The 27494-nt window shown below is 39.7% G+C and overlaps 1 protein-coding gene across 3 annotated transcripts in view; it reads left to right on the top strand.

The window, feature by feature from the left end:
* The window catches only part of LOC121867175, a 126312-nt gene that overhangs the window by 2083 nt on the left and 96735 nt on the right, over window positions 1-27494 (top strand). For all 3 annotated transcript variants that reach the window (XM_042366961.1, XM_042366960.1, XM_042366959.1), the window contains exon 2: window positions 22804-23199. In XM_042366961.1, the coding sequence (XP_042222895.1) occupies window positions 23147-23199 (53 nt within the window). In that variant the 5' untranslated portion in view covers window positions 22804-23146. The remainder of the gene's footprint in view (window positions 1-22803; window positions 23200-27494) is intronic.

Here is a 27494-nt window from a genome sequence, read left to right as displayed (position 1 = left end):
GGTTTTATTGTTTTCACTGAATCACTGAAGATAGTACACATGCCAGCCAAGCCGCCTAACGTTTTTGTATCCTTATGGTATTGGCCGTCCCCCAGTGCTCTCTGAAAACATTAATCTCCAACTGGAGAGAGAAATCTCATATTGGCCTTTACTTTCATTGTCAGTGTAGAGGACGGACTCTCCCACCAGTGTGTTGTAAAGAAAAAACACCAAATATCATCAACCCTGCCCAAGCATGGAGTGTTATTATTAATTATGTAACAAGTGTTGTTTACCTATAGCCGATGAGAGCTCTGTGTTTTGATGCAGCTGTGTATAGCTGGGATTCCCCTGCCTTGGTTCAGTCGTCCGACGGACTGCCTGCTGCAAGAGTGGAAATTAATTGTTCTGTGTAGCCTTGAAACTATTTTGTGTAATTTTTTCTTAATAGCCCGAGGAATTATTTTCATGTGAATTTAGTTACGTGCAGTTATTCATACATGTAATATTCTTTTTCAATATTCGGTTTATTCTTACCTTTTCTATATATTTATATTTTGTACACAAACACTTAAACTTAGCTGAGTACTACCTGAAGGTTGGGCAAGTTCTCCTGTCACCAAGTAACCATCAGCCTTCGACTATGTGGTCACTTAAACTAAGATACAAATTGCATAGTTGATTCAGTTTTATCATAATTGTGTTTCAGTCTGGTAGTCGATAGCACGCCCGTCATGTTTCTATTGTGATGAACGTGTTGCTTCCTCATCAGTGCTTTTTTCTTTGTTACTAAGTATGTTAAGTAACACACACACACACATTTATATATATATATATATATATATATATATATATATATATATATATATATATATATATATATATATAATGACGTAACATAGTACTGAAGTTCACATTTCGATATATCGTAAATTTTACTGTTGTTGAAAAGAAACAATTCGTGTGTGGGTTCAAAGTTTGTGTTTAGTCTGCGTTGAAATGTGGGTTAATGTCATCGTTAAGTATTACCAAGTGAGAGTTACTCCAGACTTTCCTTTATTGATTTTGAAGTATCTGCCTCGTCCTTTGTCCTGAGTAGTGCGCGATGGGAGGACACTTTGTGTTGACTCAATCTTAGGTTTAATTTCGTTGTTGAGATTTTATAGACTTTTAGGAGGAATAAGAATCCATGTGTGTCTTGGAGGAAGACGTTTAAGAGGAAAGGTCTTTAGTGGCACTGGAAGCGTTTCCTCTTCCACGTTGGACAATTTTGCGATTGTGTTCTGTTTAATGCCATTTTTTGTGTAAAAACTTGCCTTCTTGCTTAAATTTTCTGCTACTTTAGATCCTGTTGAGAAATCTTGACTTGATTAAAGCTTTTAATATAGTCTTATACATAGAAATATCTGTACGGTATTTCAAGCACTTGGCAGTAATAATGTAACCTACAGACATTGTTACGTCTTCTGGCGTCTGTTATTGGCCTTATGCGTTATATCGGCAGCCTTACTTATTGTTGCATAACACCGTATTGTGACGGTGTCGTCGTAAATTTAGTGACCTGTTTAGCGGGTAGTTAATAAGTCGCTTCTCAAGTAGGCTGCTATACAGTCCTTATTTTGATAGGGTGTTTTCTTCATTTTACAGTACCAGTATGTATTACACAGTACTTGTTGATGATTATATAATCGCACTCGATTCCTATTTCCTCGTACTGAATTAATTGTTAGATTGGATTAAGGTATAATAATGAGTTTTATTTTGCAGTGTTGAATATCAGAGTTGAAATTATTATTATTAATTTCTTGAATGTTGTTTTTTTTCTTTTAATTCATGGAGTTCTTAGGTTTCTAGATGGAAAAAGTCTGTCAATCGACCAATTTGCTGTTTACTTTGCTTACGTATTGTACTGGGGACACGAGTTTTTGTTAGCTGTAGATTTCAGCCTTATGTCTCATGGGACTTAAGAATTAGACAGCCGGGAATATTAGACTTTTATTAATTGTGTTCACCTGGATCTTTCAGCCTTTTGTAACGAGTGATTACCATGCCATCAGTACTATCCGCAAGAAAAGCTGCTCGCTCGCACTTGGTAACTGCGTTGTAGACTTGGACATTGATCAAGCAACTGATAAAAGAGCTATGTGCGAGTTTGTAGTTGAGGTTGAAACTTTGGTTTTGCCAGAAATTTTCCATAAGTTATGTTTTAGTTTTTTTTCTTGTTCTTCTAAGGGATCTTTAGTTCACTGACTGGGCCTAGCAAAGCCATACAGACGTACCGGTATGACTTGATCCTTGGGTGTAGCGATTAACGAATTCATGGACCAGGTATATGTCTCACTTATTACAGGAGTGTTTGCTGTTGAATTACCTAATTTTGGATTATCGCAGGTGTGTTCAACTTATTTGAAAATGAACATCAAAGAGTGTAAAGAACAATGAACGTGCTTCTTCGTTGCAATATCAAGCTATTGTAAAGTACGATATTTTTTTATTTTTTGTCAAAGTTTCACAATCACCAAAAATAAGATGTTTTCCAAATCCCATGAGATAAAATCAATGGCGTTTACAGTTCTTAGCGAAATTTGTGTTCAGGTGATGGATGCCGCCACCTTGACACCTATACTTCATTCTGTTGTAATATGGTTGGTGTGTCGACCTTGTAATTACAAATATACACCACATAGAAGGTCTAGACACGGGAAATAATCATGTTTTTACTTTAGTTCCCCGAAAAAGGCAGGTTTCTTTGTTTCCTTGGGGGCGAGTGGTCTGGTCGTCTAAGTGCCTGTCCCAGTAGCAAGAGCAGAAGCAGTCTAGCCATACGACGCAGTACCGATTCCTACTGCCCATTGTCCTCCAGGCTAAGTGTTATCAGAATCGTTAACCTGACAGTGGAATATGCTCAGAGTACTCAAGGCTCTGAATGTTGTCGAAAAAATGAGTGTTGGAGAAGTCATCCAGTTGGAGAACTCTGGGGGTCAAGAGGAACTGTCGGGGATAGTGTTCACGACTTAGCGCAGGGAGTATCTCTAGCCTCGAATATATGGTGATGGATTTATGTAATGGTGCTGAATATTAAACTGTGATGAGCCTCTTAGATTTGAGGAGGCAATCGAGGAAGTGTTTGAGGATGAAAGTTACTCTCACAGTAGGTAGTGTTTGTCTCTGAACATGAAGACGATGGTACTTTTACTTTATTAAAGAACTTGTTGAAGGAAGAATCTTGAATATTAACGAAGGAGTGTCTTCATGGCTTGATTGATTAGGTTCTCAAAGTAATCTTGTACAGTGAACCAAGACGGTTTGAAGGTATACATGGCCATTATTCAGTATGGCTTAGCTTGGATAATTCATTTAAGGGAATTAACACAACCTGTATTAGTATGAGGTTTACTTTTAATATTGCAGCCACTGACAATATCTCCTCGCCTTAATGACCTAATTAAAGAAATATTTTGAATAGGCACATGTAGAGGAGGCTGACTGCTGGATGGGTGGGTGGCGATGCAGACATTTCAGGACGGGGAAATCGTTATGGAAATTTCTTTTTGGGACTTTAATATTACATTATATATTCAGAGGTTAATTAAGTTGCCGCCTTCTGATAGAGGTTATAGCTATAAAGAATTTGAAAATGACGGTACCGTGTTGATTGGTGTGTACAGTACCGGGTATTTTTGTTTGGTTTTTTGAGGAAAGAAAACATTGTACATGAATTTGGAACTAATTGTGTATGGGGTGTGAAATTATTATTTTTCTCATCCTGTCACCTTTCCATCTTATCTTAGCCAGATAAAACAGACATTTCTACATGCCTTCTCTTTAAAAAAATAATTAAATGACTTTTTCACCTGATAGGTGATAGACATGTGTCAATATTTCAGGGAAATTATATCACTAAATATATTTTTACGAAAATCAATTTATTTAATTTTATTTCACTATTTAGTAATTTATTTAGTTATTTAATGAAGTATTCATTTATTAGTATAATTATTTTTATATATTTTATTATGCAGTATTTACATAGGTATGGAGAGCGTCAGTGAACGCGTGGGGGGGGCTTCCATTTTCTCATCACTAGAGGGTCTGAGTGAGATTCGCGTCCATTTTCTCCAACCCTTAAATTCAGGGAAGTTTTAATGGCGTCCAGTTCGTCTCTCCAAATTACCTACTAAATACTAATTGCCATGCGTTTCTTTGTATTTAAATTTAAGTCTTATCTGAATAACATCCCATTATTTCTTCTGTTAGCTGAAGCAGTTGCGTTCATGTTCTCTTAAACTTTTAAACACAGCCAGGTGTGATTGGCGACTTGATGTCGCTTTTCTCATAAATTCTGTTTTCTGCCTCTCCTATTCCTGACATGGTCTCTGGGATGCCATATACATATTCTTAAAATCCATTCCTCTTTGACCACCGACTGGCTGTATGCTAACCTAAAATTCGTCCATGAATGATCGGTGTCCATCGAAGAGAGAAGATAGACTGGTTGGGCGAATATGTAGGTTTTTAACTTTGCTTGTCTACAAGAACGTATCTCCATTTTTGCATCTGAGTTGGTCAGTTTTTATGTAAGAGGAAAATTTTTTCATTAGGCAGAGTTTTGAAGCACCGTGCAAGAGTCAGTTTCCAAAAGACAGACAGATTTTTAACATTTCAGAATAAAGGGAGGATTTAATACGAATATAATGTTTATAGTTTTATATTCTAATACTTCTTGGGTTATTAAACACCCTCTTGTGTTTTTTATCACCTACCAGCACCACATACGACTTTTACAACAAGCTTTTCAGGTTTAAAAGTAATAAGTACAAGTTTGTGTCGTATTCAAAGGTTACAGCAACACTTACAAAATACTGATGATGTAACTGTACGAGACAAAGAGAATGAATCCATAATGTTATATATGGTTGAGACTCCGTTGAATAATGAATAAAAATAGCGTAAATTTGGTAATTTTTTTGTGTGTAGTTGGATGATATTCACTTCCACTTTGTGTTGTTAAAATGTATAGTGAAGAATTAGTGATAATCGAATGTCTAATGATCTAATATGTTTTAGTTCACATTCCATAGTATGTAGTTTACTTAATATTTTGCCGTCGCCTTAACCTCCAGAAATTCATGCGGTTTGTGACTGTTTTAAATTTGATTGAAAAAAAATAAACACAAACTACAAATCATATAGTTCTTGGTAAAAGTAGTTAAGAGTTTTGTAAGAATATAAAATTTTATGATAACTTTATGAAACATTGAGATTATTTACACGTGATATTACAACGAATGATGTAATTTTATGGAAGAAAATATAGCAATGAAAGTACCTAATTCATGAAGCGGTTGTGAATTCAGTATCGCTATTTGACTGGTCTAGAGACTTAGGTTTAACGTTTATAGCCAAGCTTCTACTTTTAGTGGGTTTAATATTGTGAATTAACCGTCAGAGTAAGGCTTGATTACTTGGTTTACCGTCAGACTTAGATTTGATTCTTCTGGTTTATTGTCACAATAGGCATTAGTTCTTGGTTTATTGTCAGAATTAGGTTTAATAATTTGGTTTGTCGTCAGATTGAAACATATCTCCTGGTTTATGATCATGGGTTTATTATTTTTTTGGGTTTATCTTCACTTACCTTGAATATGCTGGTTTATCGTAAATGTAAGTCTTAATTTAGTGGTTTATCGTAAATTTTAGGTTCTATTTATTCGTTTATCGTCAACTTTAGGATTAATTTACTGGTTTATTAGCAGACTTAAGCTATATTTTGCTGGTTTATCGTATCATTCGCTTTATTGGTTTAACATCAGACGGGCTTGACTGCTGGTTTAGCATCAGACCTAAACCCGATTCTTTGGTTTACCCACAGGATTATAATTAATCTTAATGGTATATTGTCCAAAGGTTGGCTTCATTTTAATGGTTTAGTGTCCGACAGATTTGAGTTTCGTTGGTTTAACATCAGTTAGGTTTTATTTTGGGGGATTATCGTCAGGCTTTGCTTGCTTTTCATAATGATTACACTAGACTTTATTGGTTTATGTTCAGACTTAAGCTGTGTTTTATCGGTTTATGTTTAGACTTATTCTTGGTTTTATTGGTTTAGTTTTTCGACTTATTCTTAGTTTTATTGGTTTGTCGTAAAAATTAGGCTTGGTTTACTTAATCAACTTTATTGGTTTACCATTAGACTTCGACTGTATTTTATTGTTTGGTCATTAGAAATACGGTACGGCTTATTTTACTGGTTTATAGTCAGACTTGAGCTTGATTTTAATGGCTTACCTTCAGACTTTGGCTTCACTTTACAGTATTGGTTTACTATCAGACTTAGGCTTCACTTTATTGCTTTACTATCAGACTTAAACTTCAATTTATTGGTTTATTAATAGACTTTGGCTTCACCTTGTTTGTTTACTCTCAGACTTTGGCTTAACTTCATTGGTTTACCACCAGACTTAGGCTTAACCTTATTGGTTTATGATCAGACTTGAGCTTCATTTATATTGGTTTATGATCAGACTTTGCTGGTTGTTTAACAGACGTGTTGGTGAGCTAGGAACAGCAGTTTAATGCATTTAACGTGTACGGATCACTGTATTTAACTGAGCCGTGATAATGAAGATAATGATTCACAAATTTGATCTTGGAAACTGATTTTAACAACATTTATATATATATAGAAAGTTGCATTGTTCACCTAATAGCTAATGTGCATGAAACACTTGATAAAAGGTTAATTACTGTTAGCAGAAACTCACTCATGGGTTTAAAATTCATCACTGTTAATGAGCGGAGAATAGGCCTACCGGTTACTGGTTTAATGAGTTTGTCTTGGAACACGCGTTTTAATCAACCTTTCATGAAGTACCTGGGACAATGGGTTTAACGGACATATATAATGAGTTAAAGACAAACTAGTTTACCCCGCTTAATGATCTTAGAACAATGGGATAGACAACATAGGTTAATGGTTTAATTAACATATATCTAGTGCAGGCAATCTGAAGTTATTTTTAGCACGATTTTAGAATTAGAGATTGAATTTAAAGCGAGAGATTAGAGGCGACTCTTGACCTTATATAATATAGAACCGAACACAATGCTATACCGTATTATAAATTGTTCCTATCATACGTAATTTTTTCTGAACGAATTTAGATATTTTCTCTTGTTACGGTACATACGTTTGTTTAAAGACCTGTGTGGCCTTGTTAGGTTTTTGTTTTTTTGCTCAGTTGAATATTTTGTCGTTTTCGAGTTTTTTCAGCTATGTTCTGTACTGTACGTTTATTTGTTTTCTGTGGCTCCATTTGGTGTAACATTTTTATTTTCCTCGAAGTTATTTTTGTCATTTGTAATTTTTATGTTTTTTATCTTTTTTTTCTGTATTGTCAATGTGTATTCTTGTGGGTTTTTTTTTCTGGTGGAAATTTTTTTTGGTGTTGACATTTTCATATATGGGAATTTTTTATTTATTTGTTTACATTTTATCCATTACAGTAATTATATATAGGATAATTTGTTACCATATTTGACTTACGGCTTTATGTTTATTATTTTGTTATTGTGAATTCTTTGTTCCTTTTTTCTTCCATTTTTATTTTATTTTGTTATAATATTTCTTGATGACAAAACGTGTGTGATACCCGTAATGTACTATATGTTCTCGATGACCAATAGACTCTCTCTCTCTCTCTCTCTCTCTCTCTCTCTCTCTCTCTCTCTCTCTCTCTCTCTCTCTCTTCCATGAAGTATATTACTAATAACTATCATGTTACAGGGGTTTGGTTTCGTTCATAAGGATAAAGAATGCTGTCACCTTTTATACATGTTTGATCTTATAAGAGTGAGCTGCCCGTTACCTATAATTGGCAACGATCTGTTTCTTGTGCCCCCTTACAAGAGATTCGTCATAGTAATAGAACATCAGATTATGTGGTGCGTTCTGGCTGAGTACTAGACAACAGGGAAATGTAAAAAAAAAAAAATAATAACAGAAATAATATGGAAACGCATTTAATGTCATATGATTTTGATATATATAAAGTATAATGGTATATCTAAGTATTGTTTGGGGAAAGAAATAACATTGGTCAAGTGAGATTGAAATGTCCATATAGAGAGTTGACACTGATTATATGGCATTTAAATGTCTTTATAGATAATTAACACGATGATAATTAAAATGAACTTTATTGGGTGGCTTTTTAATGTTTATATAAAAATACACACTGAATGCAAGACAGTAAATGTCCTAATAGAGGAGTGATGCGTATTTTGAGGTGATTAAATGTCCTTATAAAGAAAATTTAGTTACACTTATGAGGCTGTTTTAGACACTGACAGACGGTAACAGGTGAGCAGGTCTGAGGTATGGAGAGCCGATTGCTGGTGGCGATGATGGTGTTGGCAATGGTGGTGGTGGTGTTGGCAGTGGTGCTGGTGGTGGTGGTGTTGGTGGTGGTGGTGTTGGTGGTGGTGGTGTTGGCAGTGGTGGTGGCGGGTGTGTGGTCGTATCTGCGTGACACTGCTTATTGTCATGCCAATCTGCTTGGCTCCTGCAACGCGTCATTTTCAACCACGACAACACGACGCACGTAACCGGGAGAAAGTAAGTACTAAGGTATATATGTGTGCTGAAGGTACACAGCCACGATAGGACCGACGATAATATTGAAGTCACGTGAAAGTACTTAGGTATGTGAGGAAAGTACATGATAGGAACAAAGAGAATTCATGACGAGAAAGTACCGTACTTATGATAGGTAGCTAAATGGGAAGTACAAAATCATTCGCGAGAATGTACTAGGGGATAGAGAACTCTGTGGGAAGTATAGTTGCCAGCAAAAGTCCTCCCACTTTTGCTGGCAACTGTACATAAGATGTAGAACAGTACGGTACCAAACGTATGGCACTGGGAAGTACAACAGCGACTCAAACACGAGAAAGTACCGAGGTGTGTGGGGAGTACCTAAGTAATGACAGGGACGAAGACAACAATGTTCAAGAGAGTAAACAGATAAGTAGACAGTGAGGGGGAGTACTCGGGTAAGGGACGATTTTCCCGTTAAGTACATTACAAGGTGTATGTCAGAAGTACTTACCCCCGAGAAAGCGTTGAAGGCACACTTGAACTGCTAGAGGTAGTACGGTCCGTATTAATGAGGTAATAGTTGAAAGTACTTCTGTCCGCTTGTACTTCCTAAGAGAAAGTAGTTTTCGGTACATTGAACTGCTAGAGGTATTTGGCAAAGGGGTGTGTAGTTGAAAGTACTTTTTTACGCCAGAAGTACATGCTAAGAGATAGTACCGGTATTTGTATATATTTGGATCAAACAGAAGTACTTTCTGCAAGAAAGTAGCTACTTAATGTGGAATGTTATTACAGTATAGTTAGTATCTAGTCTTCGGGCAGTGTTTTACTAGGGAAAGTAGTTAGTTATGATAAATGTGTTACGTAAGGCTATGCAATACATTTTCTCGTGGGGGGAAAGTACTTTCTTTTCAGTATATATGCACCTTTTGTTCGGTGGAAAGTAAGCACTCAACGAGAAAGTAGTGTACTTACCTTTCATTTTACCATTGTGTTTTAGGAAAAGTACACGTCTCAGGAGAAAATGCTTATTATCAGTATACTTTTCTTGTTTAAGAAAATTATATACAGAACTAATGAGAAAGTACCGAGCATTCAGAATACACATTTACACGAAGTAAAGGAGTTGGGTGCGAAAACAAGAATTGACTCTGAATACTGCTTTACAATACCTTGGGTAGAGGTAAAGCACAAGGGTGGAAAGGTCATCAGATTATATTATTAATGTGTGTGCGTGCGTGTGCTCTCGCGCCAGTTGTTGGGGTGGTGATATTTGCATTCGTGTTAGTATTGATATTTGTTGCGGTGGTGAGGGTGGTGTTACCATTGGTGCCAGTAGTGGTGGGCTGGTGGAGGGTAGGGGAAGTACGCATTGGGTGGGAGGGAGGGACTTGCTGCAGTGGGGAGGTACTGATCAGTGATGTGGTACCGGAATTTGGCGAGCGCCACACCACTAGCCCCCCTCCCTTCCCTCCCACCCTTCCCTCCAGCCTACCTTCCCACCCACCCTCCCCCACAACCCACTCCCCTCCCTCCCTCCATTAACCACAAGCAGCAAGTGAGACCCCCCACCCCGCCCCTGCCCCTCCCCCTCCCTCCCCATCATTCACAATTACGTTGCTTCCTGTAGCGAGGACCACGTCGGGAGAAGCTGTCATTACGTACACCAGCGGCCGGAGAAAACCACTGCACGTCTGCTGTTGGACTCCCTCTCTTCACCCTGTTCCCCCCCTCCACATACTACTCTCTCCACTCAACTTACTTCCCCCCTCTTCTAGTCCTAACTCTTCCTCCTCAATCCCACTCAGCAACGTTCCCTCCCATCCCGTCTCTTCCCTCCCACCGTCACCTCTCATCCCCACCCACTCTCACCCATCTCCCTCCCCACTTTCCCCTCTATTCCTCCTCACCTTTCTCCTCCTCCTCTTCCTCTCTATGCATCTACGCCACCTCCCCTCCCCCCCTCCTCCGTTGTCCACTCACCCGGGTGGGTTGTCAAGAGTGCGAGGCGTGGCAGAGAAGTCTTTATGTATCCCGGCTGGTCCTCTACTGCCTAATTTCTGGATTTAATGTCTGTTTTATCTTTTATCTCTAAAGAATTTCTCGTTCACTTTAACATTCGCTTTTGTGTTCTTCAGAAATATTAAGAGACGTGCAGGTATTAGGTATAAATTACTGGTAGTTAAATATTTCCCATCTTATCATAAACTGAAATACAGGTAGCCAGATTAATGCCTTAAACCTGTTAACCCCTTTGAGCAAAATGCCAATCTCAGGAGTACAGGGAATTAACTCATTGAGTACCGTACAACATCTTTAACTCCTGAGTACAATGACTCAATTCCTTGAATACGATGTCTTAACCCCTTTGTATTCGATGGCTGTTCTCTCGGGTAAAAAACAACATTGTACTCTAGGGGATTAAGTCGTCGTACTGAAGAGTGGGTGGGAGGGGGTGGGGGGCGGCGTCTTACTAAGGTAACCAAACTATTTTACTTAAGGGCGTTCAACACTCCTTCAATACCAAGAGATCGATCAAAACAACTCCAGCAGTTCTTTACCTCAGGAGCGATTTTCTTGTCTACCTACATCAAAATCCACAGTCAAAACAAAGTCTATATTCAGGGATGGCAAAATGTTGTTCTTGGGAGAGGTGATCAAGGCGAAGCGGTTTTGCACATCCGCTGTGAAAATGTTTTCCTCTTAGCTGATACGATCAAGATTGAACTCGGTTTAAATGCCACAGAAATCATTGGTTTTTGAGAGAGAGATGCCATTAAGGTATTTGTTCCTGGTTGTGGCGTCTGGAATTACCTCTTACACCATCAGGACAATAGCGGCATGATATAACCTTCTATATTAATTTCACCCGCCAGGCCTCACCCATCCACATACTGTAATCTCACCTGCCAGACGTCACCCATCCACATAGTTTCACCTGTCGGACGTCACCCATCAAAACATTTTAAGGTCAGACCTCACCTATTCACATAGTTTCACCTGCCAGACGTCACCCATCCACATAGTTTCCCCGCCAGTCCTCACCCATCCACACAGTTTCACCTGCCAGACGTCACCCATCCACATAGTTTCCCCGCCAGTCCTCACCCATCCACACAGTTTCACCTGCCAGACGTCACCCATCCACATAGTTTCCCCGCCAGTCCTCACCCATCCACACAGTTTCACCTGCCAGACATCACCCATCCACACAGTTTCAACTGCCAGACGTCACCCATAAACATAGTTTCACCTGCCAGACGTTGTGTTGTCAGATCATTAACTTACCTTAGTCTAGTGAAAAAGAAAAAACCGAAATAACATTATTATGCTTACTACGACCCCCCACCTCTGGATACATTGTCAACCTGCTTAAGGTAATAGGTCATCGTAATCAAAAGGTTTAGTCACAGTACTCAAGGGATTAAGTCATCATCCTCAGAGTTATCTTTGTGGGCTAATACATCTCGCTAAACGAATTTCAAAAAGCTTGGGACCTGTAGCGGTGTAACTTTGAAATCTGCCGCATAAAATAAGAATAAAAATGTGTTAAGGTAGATTCTTAATACAGACAAGTGAACGTGCTGCGTTATTTACTTTGTGTACTTGAGAAGATCGGACAAGCACAGGGCAGACTCAGAAGTGGAACGGACTTAAGGGCAGCTTCGTTACTCTCGCTGGAGAAGAAAGACAAGCACATGATGGTATTCGGAGCAAAAACACTAAGAGACCGATTGCCGGTGAATACCTCCGTGGGCAATGGTGGAGGAGGGGAAGAGAACCTACTGGCCACCTCCTTCCACCATGGCAACGGTCGTCCTTCTCTCCACCATGACGACCGCCCTCCCTCCCTCCCTCTACCATGGCAACGGTCGTCGTCCTCTCCACCATGACGACTGTCCTCCCTCCCTCCCTCCCTCTACCATGGCAACGGTCGTCCTTCTCTCCACCATGACCATTGTCCTCCCTCCCCCCCTCCACCATGGCAGCTATCCTCCCTCTCTTCCAGACATTACTTGCAGGCGTCTATATTTACTGCCTTACTAGGTGAGAGGAAAGACGACTCGAAACCTTAACATTATTTAGATAACATTCCGTAAGGTGCATTATTAGTGATGGTGGTGGTTACAGGAGTTGAAACTGTTATGAAGGTTCGTGTGCACATGTGTGTTAGTCCCTCCCACACACCCCTTCCCACACCCCCTCTCACACCTCCTCTCACACCCTTCCTCTCACACCTCTTCTCACACTCCACACCCCCTTTCGCACTCCACATCCCTTCTCACATTTCACACACACACACTCCCTACCCCCCGTACACACACACCTCTCCCTCTCCCCAAGTACAACCTTTGGATCCGCTACTGCTTCGAAGTCACCCGGATCACAAATAACGCTGATTCAAACCCTGGCTCAGAACCACGAAGAGCAAGTGACGCCTCAGCCAGACTCAGATAGGCCGGATTTCAGTAAATCCACCCAATCCGATTAAAGGAAAATTCGCCTGCCCGATTCTAAGGGAGAAAATAAAATACTTGTCCAGAAAGGTAATAAAAAAAAAGTTGTTTCACTCGATAACAAATTCGTTGACACTTGTTCGGCCCCAAGCAATTGAGACTGATTCAGGACCAGTGTTGATGGAATTGATACACACGCACTCACAGAAACTGATTCGAGGGATTGCCACTCAGATTGATTCGAAAAAAAAGTATGAGTAATCGTGAGCTATTTGCAAGGAGATTCATAAAGACCGATTCGAAGCAAAGTCACCGAGACCTCATCCACGAAGACTGATTCTGAGGAAAGTAACATAGAGTGATTCAGGGCAGAGAGAGAGATATATATAAAGGAGACAGAGTAATGAAAGAAGGAGGGTGGTGGAGGGGGGGGGGGAGTAGACTGCCAGAGCAAAACATTCTCAGGCCGGGAGTTCCCAGAAATAGCCAGGGATTTTAATTAAGCTTCTGTGGGACCTTTCGTGGATTCCATTTTTTCATTTATATATTTTTCTATCACACACACACACACTCACACACACACACATACACACACACACACACACACACACACACTTAATTTTTTTAATGCATCTGATTTTTATTGATGTTGATAATATTTCTGATACTGAGTGACTCCAATTTATTGTTATTCAGTAACTCCCAAGAGTGTTCCTTCCAAAACTCAGGTCTCGATTTTATCTCCTGATTTATTACACGATTTTTTTTAGTCTTTTATTCCCTCGTTCGCGTATTTTTTTCAACTTAACATTTGTCTTCTTATACTTCGACTTCTTTTTCCTTTATCATATTGTTCTACATTTCGTTTTCTGTATTATATTTGATGCTTGGTTTCATTTAATAACCTTAATTATCTCGGGTTTGTTAATAAAATCCGGATTTCCTTAGATGGTTATAAGAACACTCATGGCTTACGTGTTAAGGTTTTGTTTATATTCGTCTCTACTGAAGCACTGTGTTATGATTTAAGTCTTCCAGGTTCCGTAACGAGTAATGAAAGGTATCGGTGTCGGATTTACAAAGGTTCGTACGGTGGATATCCGTGTTATTGAAACTCTTAGCAATACCCCAAAAAAATTTACTAACGATAAACATCATCAAATAATCATTGTATTGTTTTAATGCCTTGAAGATTTAGGTTAATATTCCAGGTTAATTGGCAAATATCGTATGTACCTTTTGCGTCCTTACCCCTGAAGTACGATGACATTAACCCCATGAGTACGAAAACCGTAACTCCTTGACTACGGTAAGAAGACTTTAACCTTTGAGTACAATGACAGTATGCCGAACCCCTTAGACTACTATGAGTGTAAGGGATTAATGCCATCGTACTCAGGGGTTAATGCCATCGTACTCAGGGGTTAATGCTATCATACTCAATGGGTTAATGTCATCTTATTCAAGTGGTTAATAAGCGTGGGATCTTTATAATGAACTTGAAACCGTTTTAATGAAGTAAAGTGAAGAGGGAGCGCTTGTAGTCAACGTGGGCTACGTACAGGGGGGCACAGGCACTCAACGACAGAATACCTCTCTTCGGTCTGGTGTCATTCACATCAAGTACGGCGTAGCACGAGGAGGCGGAGGTATTGGTTGGCTTCTCTCTGAAGGGCCGTTGTTGCAGTCGAGTTGGTTTTACGAAGGCATGGTTGAGGGAGGGGGCCAGGTGGAAGGTGGGAGGGGGGAGAGGAAGAGGAGGAAAAGATAAAATGGGAGAGGAGGGGGAGGAGGGGGAAGGTGGTGTTAGAGGGTGGTGGTGGAGGGGAAGTCCCGGGCTCAGGTAGGTAAGATCAGGGATATTCCGGGTCACTGGGGATGATTAGGGGTGTAGGAGAGGGGCCCTGAAAAGAGCTCCTCGTTGTCATTCGGGTTCAAGAACCTCCTCCGCCTGCAGGTAGAACCCAGAAGTTGTACCTGATCGATTGTGAGAAGAACGACTCCGACAGGATGTAAGTTTCTCTCTTGACATGACTCGATGTGGTTTTATAATATCTGAGAGAGAGAGAGAGAATGTGATTCTCTCTCTCTCTCTCTCTCAATATGACTCCTTGATTTTCTCCCGTTAGCCAAGTATCGTCGTAAAGGTGGTCTGTGTTCTCGCTACCTTGGACGACAAAGTTCAACGAAGAGCAACGGAAACGTGGCTGCCTGCGACCTTAGAGTAATTCACGGTGGCTCACGTTGCCGCTCGTTCACTTGGAGGAAGGTCATTCGTGTAGGGGTGTGTGTGTGTTTGAGGGCAGCGTGACTTTGGGTATAACTTGCCTTGGAGTTATTCGATTTGGTTACTTGTTATCTTGCCCTCCTGATTTTCGTAAAGTTATCATATGTTAGAGTTTTGTTAAGGGTATGTTGTCTAAGACGGCGTAGAGTGTTCGAAGCCGGTGTCTGACGCAGGGTACTTAGAAGCCAGACTCTGGGGTAAACCTTCATGTGTGTGTGTGTGTGTGTGTGTGTGTGTGCGCGCAACTAGCCACTGTATTATGGTGTAGGTCCGTCAAGTAGCTGGGAGGAGGGTAGTGCGGCGTAATTGGAAAACTCTGTGATAACTTGGCAATTAGTTTTTACCGATGTGTAAAAAATCGAGCTCAATACCAGTGATTCGTTCGGGGTTTTTTTTTTGTATTAATAAATTTTACTCTACAAAATCGTCCATGATGTAGAGTTGAATTGAGGGGTGATCTTAACTGACACCCCTCCGAGTACAGTAAGAGTGCGTAACATTTCAAAATAAAGACGAGTTAGGATAATAAAAGATTAAAAATTTTGAATAATAATATAAAAACAAAAATAAATTATGAACACTTTAACCATAAAACAGATGCATATAAACACCGTCGTGGAAAAAACCCCCCCTGATATTACCGATATATAAATGTATGTTGTATTCTCCACCTTGCGCTTTGATTATGTGTAAGCCAAGGTTGTAATTTTGCTTACTGTTACTGGGCGGGTTTTTTTTCTGATGTGAAGAATGATATTACCGATATATAAATGTATGTTGTATTCTCCACCTTGCGCTTTGATTATGTGTAAGCTTAATGTGAGTTAGTTATTGAAGCGCAGTAATACATAAGATCTTAGTTATTGAAGCGCAGTAATACATAAAGATCTTAGTTATTGAAGCGCAGTAATACATAAGACCTTACTTATTGAAGCGCAGTAATACATAAAGATCTTAGTTATTGAAGCGCAGTAATACATAAAGATCTTAGTTATTGAAGCGCAGTAATACATAAGACCTAGTTATTGAAGCGCAGTAATACATAAGACCATAGTTATTGAAGCGCAGTAATACATAAAGACCTTAGTTATTGAAGCGCAGTAATACATAAGACCGCAGTAATACATAAGACCTTAGTTATTGATGCGCAGTAATACATAAAAACCTTTGTTATTGAAGTGCAGTAATACATACAGACCTTAGTTATTGAAGCGCAGTAATACATAAAAACCTTAGTTATTGAAGCGCAGTAATACATAATAAAGACCTTAGTTATTGAAGCGCAGTAATACATAAAGATCTTAGTTATTGAAGCGCAGTAATACATAAGACCTTAGTTATTGATGCGCAGTAATACATAAAAACCTTAGTTAGTGAAGTGCAGTAATGCTTACAGACCTTTGTTATTGAAGTGCAGTAATGCATACAGACCCTAGTTATTGAAGCGCAGTAATACATAAAAACCTTAGTTATTGAAGCGCAGTAATACATAATAAAGACTTAGTTATTGAAGCGCAGTAATACATATAGACCTTAGTTATTGAAGCGCAGTAATACATAAAAACCTTAGTTATTGAAGCGCAGTAATACATAAAAACCTTAGTTATTGAAGTACAGTAATACATACAGACCTTTGTTATTGAAGCGCAGTAATACATATAGACCTTAGTTATTGAAGCGCAGTAATACATAAAAACCTTAGTTATTGAAGTACAGTAATACATACAGACCTTTGTTATTGAAGTGCAGTAATACAAAGACCTTAGTTATTGAAGCGCAGTAATACATAAAAACCTTAGTTATTGAAGCGCAGTAATACATAATAAAGACCTTAGTTATTGAAGCGCAGTAATACATAAAGATCTTAGTTATTGAAGTGCAGTAATACATACAGACCTTTGTTATTGAAGTACAGTACTGCAGACAGACCTTAGTTATTGAAGCGCAGTAATACATGCAGACCTTAGTTATTGAAGCGCAGTAATGCATACAGACCTTAGTTATTGAAGGAGGCACAATTCACACGAGGTTAATAGGGCCATTCCTTCTCTCGTCGTTAGGAGAAGAATACTCTATCATTACCACAAGAGACAGGGTGACATGTTAACGATACTTCCAGACATGAACCGTTGAATACATTGGTTGCATCAAAACAATAACCAAAACAGATATACAGGACTAGTTAATTAAAAACAGAGAGTCTTTACGTCATCTTGTAAGATTTTAAAAAAGTCCATGTTGTAATAAACGAAAGAAGGTTGTGATGGATGCTTATTGAGTCTGTCAGTTGTAGAGCCTAAATCTAGCAGTTGTAGCGCCTAAATCTTAATTAAATACAGCAAAAACAACAGGAACAAGAAAAACGTTGTATAGGATCCCGCTGAGGAAGGCCAGTTGGTCAACGTCTGACTCGGCACCGGATTAGTATTCTAAACGTTCACCGTAGTTATTTTTTATTACCTCCTGACTGTGTGTGTGTGTGTGTGTGTGTGTGTGTGTGTGTGTGTGTGTGTGTGTGAGTGAGTGCTGCTAGAGGGAGACATTAATTTGTTTTTCTTTCAGATACTTAGTCAAGGAAGGCGAAAGTTTGTTTTTCATTTTGGTCAAGGGAGACGAGACCATTAGGTAGTGATCTCTACAACATATCTGTCTGTGTGTGGTGATTATATGAACACTTTATCGACACGCCTTAGTGCCGGGTGATCGTTTTTTGGTGGATAAATTAATGTATGCTACCATGACTCTTATTATGTTTATTGATGTTAGTTAATTCTATTAATCTTATTATTACTTTTAAGTTTTTGTTGTTGATATTTATTTTATTGCCCTCCTCTATTGTTACGATCACTTGACGATAAAACTGTTAATATTCATGGATATTTTTCGAAGGATATAATTTTGTTCTTATTTTTTTTTTTTGAGACAGGAAAAGGCCATAAAGTCTCGTGAAGATAATTGACCATTTTTTTCCCTTGGTCACTATTTAAGCTTAAAAATATATTTTGCCTGCAAGCTTTTAAGGTGTATTATTTATTTAACACTTCGGTAAACCTAGTAAGTCCTCGACTACTTGTTTATAATGCTTGGAATTGTGTACGAGAAACAAACATGCAGTCATGAATATTAACACGAACACACACATGTAAGACTACGCACGTACGAGAGATAGACGTACAGATAAGAATGTAGACACAAAGACACACATGAAAGAGACATAGATATTAATGTAAACACAAAGATAAAAACAAAAGAATATCTCAACTGTTTTATTACACGCGGAAGTAGGAAGTATATTGACATCAAGAAACTGGTCCCACTCTCTGTTAGTCACTCTTATGTGCCGAACACTCCGAGGCACATCAGGAAAAACTAACTGCTATTGCCCGAATGATTCCCAATAATATAATATCATGTTGCTCCAGTATACGAGTTTTCCCTGTATGATTGTTGGATATTTTCTTTCAATAGTTGTTTATTTACCCCAGTACTGTATTTACAACGGTACCTAAAGAGTAACAAATTCCGATAAGTTAAAATTAATGAATGCTGAAAAACTAAGTCAAAATGCAAAGATGTTTTATATACCGTTTTTTTTTACCTAAATTATACATTATGTTTTGTCTATGATACCGTTATAATTATATTACAGGCAACATAAAACATTTAGCATAAATGTGTCATTAGGTCACGAGCACGAGGAACTGTTTGCCAGAAGGTCAGCAGCGCCACAAAACTTAACCTTTTGACCCTCGCCCTGATACCTGCACGGAGTCTTGTTAGTTAGTTGTGTTGTCTTGACCTTAGTGGTGTTGGTATGTTGGGTTAGGTTAGGTTAAGTTAAGTTAATAATTCCGTTGACGTGGCGTTGTTAGGAGTACTCCGTTGTTATTAATGCTACCGTTGACGTGATGTTTTGATGACAGTAACATGTTTCGGTCTTGTAGTATTATTGTGGTGTTGTTTTCTGCACCAGTTAGTGTACTGTACTTTCCAAGGTTGGTTGTGTGAAATCTTTACACCTCGCCGCTTTAAGAAAATGAGTTGCCATATTGGGATGAAATATCACATGTATCGTGCGTTCAGTGGCGAGGAAAATAAAACTGGGGGGCGAGATGGGAACAGCATGACTGAAGAGAAATTTTCATGGGTGTTGGAAAATTCTAATACCTAGAAGAGAGAGAGAGAGAGAGAGAGAGAGAGAGAGACCTAATAGTACTGTACTTACATCTTAGCAGAAAATGAGAAGGTTATGATTAGCGAGAAAATATGGCCAATAAGCATCAACTATCTTACCTAACTTTATTTTTTGTAGTTACTGGTGATTATGCTGCTGTTAATACGTATTGTATTAGGTACCGTTTACTACACTTCTTGTTTTTGTTGTTCTTTTGATCAATTAATTTTTTGCTCCTGTTGGGTGATTGAACTTGTTGGTGTTGTGTTTATATGATTGGAGTTAATATTATCATTATATTACTAAGGAAATTAAAGGGCTGGCATTACAGGTGGTGATGGCGCCAAGGTAGGATGGCACTACAGGCAATGGTGGTGGTGGCACTGAAGTAAGATGGTAGTACAGGTGGTGGTGACACTAAACTAAGATGGCAGTTGGTGCCAAGTGATGGTAATAGGGTTACCAAGACACACACACACACACACACACACACACTACCGTCACCTTCAGCTCGACTAATTTGCCAGAGGTGGTTAATGGTCCAGTGGTCCAGTAGTGTGTGTGTGTGTGTGTGCATGCGTGTGTGCATGCGTGTGTGTGTGTGTGTGCATGCAATGTATATACTAATTGAGCTGTATGTTTAGAGTCCCAGCTGGTGGTTGGTTTAACACTTCTAGGGATGGTTTAATTCCCTAAAGACATTGATTTAATAGGATGGTGGTTTGAGACTTTTGGGATGAGGGTTTTTGACCATGGGAAGATGGTTTAACCCTGTCACGGCTGTGATTAAACAGGTTAATGATGTCACAGCATGAAAGTTTAAACCTTTAAGGGTTATACTTTAACACTTGACAAAGGTATTTTAAAATCGTCATCCTCAAAGGGTTAATGTTATCTTTGGTTAAGTGAAACGACCACGAATAAAACCACTAAACTATTTATTTTTTAATTTGATTGATGGGGAAACCTGGCCCAACTTAATGTAAGCCATAGAGACCTAACCTAACCTAAAGTAACGAGAGCTAACTTAACCTAAGCTAATGTAACCACGTGCCGAGGATAGTTTCGAGTAGGTCGGGTTACGATGGGTTGAGATGTGTCTTGAGAAATAAAAGGGTTAGCGGTCCTGTTGATGGTCCTCTTTTACTGGACCATTTGCCGGTCTGGTGGAGTGCTTAGGATCATGTCCACACAGTTGTTGTTCTTGACATGTTATTGACGAACTTGGTTGATGATGCGGGCCAAGTCATCAAGAGTCACTGTGGTATCCTGTAAGACAGGATACCGAAAAGCTGCTGCAGCTAAAATGGAGGACAGGAGAGGGGAAGCGGGGAGCTTCAGCAGCTAAAATAGGGGAGCGGCAGAAAAACTGCCAAACTGGCGTTGAAGGGAAGGGTGGCCCCACGCCGACGTGACGCCCAGGGTGATGGTGTAGTGTAGGGGCTGGCTGGCTGGCTGCTGCCGGCTCGAGCAAGGGCCACACCTCACCCCCTCTGCCCCTGACCCATCTCGTAATCGCCTTACCTCAGCTTACACACCTACAAACTTTACTGAACAATTCGATACGCAGGTGTGTGTCTTCCTTCCCGGCTGACTGTATAGACACGAGTCCTCTGTTTACCTTGTGATACGGCCCAGGTGCTCCACACCCGGCTACCCTCTTGATTTCCAGGCAGCGATGTTGGTGTTTTACGCTATTTAGATGTTAATGACACTTTCTGCTGTACGTATGCGAAATGAATCGCTCTCAGTGTATATTGGAGAGTATAGGAATGAAAGGTGAGAAGTGATGGTGATCGTCGTGCCTCTGGCGGTAGTATTGTGACACTAGTGGGCGGAGCTTCTGGTCCGGCATGCGTTTTGAAGCTAGATGTATTGGCGTATGAAGGTTCATGTGAAGGCGGAGAGTGAGTGACATAAACAGAGAGCGAAAGAGAGAGAAATTAAAGCACGCTGACTCACAAGTGCGTTTTCAAGGCATGAGCGAGACTAAGTAGAGTGTGTGTGTGTTTTGTGAGCTGGGTTGGCCAGTCCGGTATTGCCAGATGGTGGGACACGCCTAGGGCCAGGCCGGTGTAGTGTAGTGATGAGTGGGGGGTAGTAGTGGTAGTTGTAGTGGGGGGCCCTCGGGTGGGGGGGGGGACCTGCCGCCTCACTGTTTGGCATTGTTGCAAGTGGCCGTATTATCCACGTGGCGTTACTGAGTAGTGGTGGTGGTGGTGGCGGTGGTCCTGGACGGCCGGTTGTAAACATACCTACCTGCTGCCGGTAAAATAGAATGATATATGGTTGTAAATGCCATGAAAATTCGTGTAAGTGGCGGCGATGAACAACGTAAGTAGAGTTGTACCACGGTAATTACTGGCGTGGGTAATTACTTATTTACTCAATGGTAATGATAGAAGCAATACAGAGAGTGTAGCGGGACCACAGGTCATTACTGGAGCAGGCAGTCAGTAGAGAGGGAGGGAGCGGGTGTGTCGTCCCGCCATTGTGGGCCACCCTGCCTGATGTAAACAGTGTCACGTGATTGACGCCACCATCGACTGGACGCTGTTTCATGTGTCACTCAATCGGCGAGGGAGTGTTAAAATTAATGTTATCATTCATTTTACACTGTAAATATGCTCACAAATGATCTGGACAACACACACACACACACTGGTATATTTTAACTTCATGGGGAAAGGAAAGTTTAGATTTGAAAAATGTTATTATTGTCAGATTTGCTGGTGTCGACAACAGTATCTTATATTGCACAACCATTCTGGTCCTAAAATAGTTCAATATCCCGGTGTTTGGGCGAGAACTAAACTGTGTCGATGGTGATTTTTTATGGTGATTTTGGTCACCTTCTCTCACTCTATTTGATGGATCTGTAAAAATCAGCATTTATGGTCAATATTTTTCAAGTAATTTAACATGAGGTTAACTTATATCGCACTTGTCAATAAAGTGTAAGTAACAGTGTGTCAAGACAATAGTTACTAGCTACTACAACAAGAACGCATGAACACTGTATTTTGCTTCTAGTCCTGTAGCTGGATCAATATCATGTTCACTCGTGTTATTAAGCTTGTCCACACACACACACAAACACACCGTCTTGAGGCAATATAAATGTTGTTGTTTTTTCTTATACAATAGACCTATAACTATTCACTAACTGTTATCTACTAAATTCAGAATTGTGTTATTGGAATAGAACTGTAGACGGTTTATATTTTTTTATAGATAACGTGTGTAGGTAAGGGTGTATACGGCCTTACAAGCTTTATTAATAGTTTGTTTGTTGGTGATGTTGCAGGGTGGTGACTGCTGAGTACCGGCACGAGTATGGACAGTTTGCCGTCACTGCTGTAGCGTCCGGTGATACGCCATCGATTTTACTGGTCGTGGTGAGTGTGAACATGACAAGTAGGAGAGTGAACGTCAAGTAAAAAAAAAAAAAAAGAAAGAAATTAAAGAAAAACTCGGTGGATGGATAGGGGGAAACAACAATAAGGAAGTAGGAAAACGACCTAAAAGTGTATGTAATGCGTCTCAACTGCCGTGTTTGTTCTGCTACCTCCGCGTTTCATACCGCCCGTGTGTGCCAACCGTGACGTCACCACATCCCGCGTGTGCAACAGTGACGTCACTGACTAAAGATGATTGACGGGAAGACTCCACCCTCGCTCAGCCCGACGGTGCCCTCCATGGGGTAAGTTCCAAGTCTACTTTTCCATCCTATTTTCTCCATATTTATTTCTATTCCCTCCTCTGTGCTCCTAACCCTCCATATTTTATCTTACTTGGATTATATCGCTTGGCTATACCGGAGATGTTTTATAGGTAACGTGACTGGTCTTCCATCACCTTTAATTAACTCAAAATATATAGTCGGGTGTGGTGAAGGCACTTAACTTTTTTATTTTTTATCTTGAAAATAATCTGCCGCCCTAGAAGCTAATCTAAATAGTTCTATCGAGGTAAATCATGGTGTAATTATTTGTATTATTATATTTATTAATATTTTAATTATTATTATTATTATTATTATTATTATTATTATTATTATTATTATTATTGTTTTTGTTGGTTTGCATGGTAGCATAAATACCTTCGCACAGGTCAACATTGCATGCAACTTACCTTTCACATTTGCAGGTACAGTATCACAATTTAATATCAGGGATGCTTGAAACTTATCAAGCTTCAATCTGAGAACCTGTTTCAGTCTTATATTTAAAAGCTACATAATATAAAGAACGATGATACGGTAGACCTTTAAGTCAGAAACATTACCGAGAAAACCCCCACACATTTAAAATAACTCCAGTATTAACAGTCAACACCGCCTGGCGTTCCCCATCACCCCACAATGTTCACGCTTAAAGGCGCTACGTCAGACGAACCTTAGCTTGCTTGCTTTACAGTATGTTTGCATTGGTGTTTTTTTTTTTATGAGAGTATTAATGCCTGCCTGAGTTACGTCCTTAATTCGGGGAAGAAGTAAGAGGTGAGTAAGTATTAACATAGTCCAAGTCTGAAGGTCAAGTGTGAAGTTAGATCTGTGTTTGGTATTTTAGTTTGATCAAGTCTGAGATTAAGACTTACGGGGTTTAAAGACTTAATTTTTTGTTTTATTTTCTGATGAAGATGAATAATGAAGGTCAGGGTGAATAAATATTAATATTGGTCACTTTGTGTGTCAGAGATGATAAGTTTAAGATGCACAAACAGACATACGATAATTTTTTCTTGATGAAGTAAGAGGATTTAGTTGTAGAATCGTCTTGCAGGCTAGATCTTATATTAATCTCACTTTTGTGCCGTAACTCAGTGAGCAAGTCGAACGCGTTTTCTTATCTCAAGTTAGAGGAGAATTATAAAATGAACGAGAACTTTTGAGAATCATCCCGAAACAAGACCTTATTTATATTACTGTGCAGTCACAGGGCAAAGTCCAGGTTCTGTTTGAACGAGTCTCCAAACTACCTGAACCAGACTGCTGTAAACTTTTAGGCTTGGTAATGTTTCAAACAGGAGTGTAGAGGAAATTTTGTTCGTGTGTGTACATCCAATTCGTCCCCATTATCATTATTTTCTGAACATGTCTCCCGTTGCCTCTTCTACAGCCCCACCGACTATTATATATCTATTACACCCTTGAAACATATCCGGCGTACACCCTATGGCCTATACCTCCCTCACCCCACCCGCACCTCCCCCCCATACCTCCCCCATACCTCACCCCCACCTCACACCTCACCCCGTCCTCACCCCCAACACACCTGACACAAGTTTTTGACTTTGGGGGGGAGGGGGAAATCTTCGGAGTACAGGGTATAAGTCACGCTAGTTATACTAAGGTACGAATCTCCCAGCCGTGGAGGGGGTAGGTACTGTAGGTGGGAACGAGAATTAAGTGAGTATAGGAGGGAGCGACGATGGGTTGATATGTGGGAGGGCGGGAGGGTGAACTAGGGTTTTTAAGAGAGAAAGATGGCGAGAAAGAAGATTAGAGGAGGAAGGGGGTTAATAGTTCGGAGATTGGAGAAGTGAGGAGGTGAGAGGGACGTAGGTAGGGAGTATGAGAGGCAGGGAGGGAGGTAGGGAGTATGGGAGGCAGGGAGGTAGTAACTCTCTCAATCTCCTTCCTCGACCAACAGTAATCCACATTATAACAAGTCACCATTAACCAGGCTAGTGTCCTCTTGTTTATGATTTTTTTGTTCTTTCTTTTTAGAGCTGCCGGTCAGTGTTGATTGCCTGAACGGTAAGGGAGGCACGCGCGCGCGTGCGTGCGTGCGTGTGTGTGTATGTGTGTGTGTGTGTGTGTATGTGTGTGTGTGTGTGTGTGTATGTGTGTGTGTGTGCGTTTGTTAAATGTTTTTTGTATTTTCTTGGGGTCCAGACAACCAATTGATGTTCCAGCAACGAAGACACATTATGGTCATATTCTCAAATAATCATGACACTTGTTCTCACCCCTTAGGATACAGGCTCAGTGTAACAACGACGTCATATTAGCCGCCACCTCTGCCTTGTCGTTACCTGGATTCCTTCCTTAACATTCACAGGAACAATTGATCAATGTCATCTCTCTCAACTCGACAACTGTTATAAAAAAAATGGGATCACATGAAGATGAGCCACCCAGTTTATTTTATCCGAAATTTAATCTCCCTAACCTAACCTAACCCTCGGGTATCTTTAGGGTTTTTAATCTTAAGGCGAAATAAGTAAGGCTATATACAGTATATCTAATCTTCAGGTGACCTAAAAAAAAAAAAAAAAAAAAAAAAATATATATATATATATATATATATATATATATATATATATATATATATATATATATATATATATATATAAGCATATTGGTGGTTGACGCTGAAGGGCGTAGTTAAACAAGGATGCAATTTTACTTGTAGTGTAAGCAATTTAGTTGTTATTCTTGTTAAAACCGGCTTATCAAATACACTGCTATTAAATTCGAGGGGATATTGACAAAAATATTACACATATCGATTTAAAAATTGATATAGTTGTACATGGAACTGACCAGTAGTGAATAAACCAAAACCTGAAGAAAATCATTATCGTATTAATATAAGTTGTGTGTTATTGGAAATCATCATCAAGTAACAGATAACTTGTAGTGTTAAAGAAAAAGAACAGTGAACAGTTTTAGAAAACGGGAATAAAAAAGACATTCACAGAAAATGGGGAGAAAATTGAGTCATAGAAAACGTTTGATGTCATAGAAAACGGCGACACTACTGGCAGTGGTAGAAAACGTATTAATAAAGATAGACACTGCCATGTTTTTTAGTCCCGCTGGCGGAATTTAATGATAATAAAATTTTATTAATGGGGGGAAAGGGTGTGTGTACATCTGAGGGGAACTTTTTAAAATTTGGGAGAGGGAGTGTCAGTTTTTGGTGTTTACTGGGGATGTGACGGGTGAGTGAGTGGGGGGAGGGGGTGTGGCGAAGACTGGGGGGCAGGAGGTGTGTAGTGCGTGAGGACGAACAGGGATGAGGAGGGAGGTAGAGGAGGGGATGGTTTGTTGTGGGTGGGGTGAGGACGTGGGGGTGAGGCTATTTCAGGGAGTTGGATAGGGGAGGGGAGGAAAGAGTGAGGTGAGAGGTAGGGGAGGAAGGAGTGAGATGAGGGGTAGGGGAAGGGATGAGGAAGGAGTGAGGGGAAAAGGATGAGGGGAATTTATACAGAGAGAGGGGGGTAGTTGAGACAATTTGATGTAGGTTTGATATGTGTAACCTGTCATTTTCATTACGGTATTTTGTTATCCCCGTGTGTGTGTGTGTAGATTTTCAGCGAGGGAATTTCAGGGTGAGGTTTAAGTGTCAAGATGGTTCCCCTCGGGCCATGGACCATGTTTTCGTGTCAGAGTTATGGCCTTTGTTGTCTAATGGCCTGGGGGTGATTTATAATGCTCAGGTGAGTTTTATATTGTACTTATTTTGGGTTGAGAGAGAGAGAGAGAGAGAGAGAGAGAGAGAGAGAATCGCTATTTGCTTTGTGATTATCTCTATTTGTCTGTCGATTGGCTGGGGAAGCTGAGACTGTGTTGGGAGGGAGGGTAGAGAAGTGGTGAAGGATAGGCAAAGAGAAGAAGGAAAGGATAGGAGAGAGGCAGGTGTCTGTGTGTGTGTGTGTGATTACGAAACCAAAATTGTCAGGTGAAAACATGCAACAGGTGATTTAAATACAAAAACAACACACTAAAACCAAAACAAGTTAGTGTACAAGCTCAAATAGATGAGCATAAAAACATGAACCAGCAATTCATGCCTCGGGATTCCACAAGCAACACAATTTTTTTTTTTTTTTTCCTTTTTTTTATATTCTTTTTCTTGTAACATGTCCTTTTTATATAAACTTGATAAACGACAAAGTTCTCAGATGGGAAAAATAACCACACGAAGTAAAATATTAACACTAAAACATAAATTGCCGTTAAGTAACCTCAAACCTGATGAAAATAAA

This window comes from Homarus americanus, unplaced genomic scaffold (assembly GCF_018991925.1).
Source record: "Homarus americanus isolate GMGI-L3 unplaced genomic scaffold, GMGI_Hamer_2.0 scaffold6317, whole genome shotgun sequence".
In the NCBI taxonomy this organism is placed as follows: Eukaryota; Metazoa; Arthropoda; class Malacostraca; order Decapoda; family Nephropidae; genus Homarus; species Homarus americanus.
Note: the sequence above shows the minus strand (reverse complement) of the source record. Positions and strands in the feature narration are given on the sequence as shown.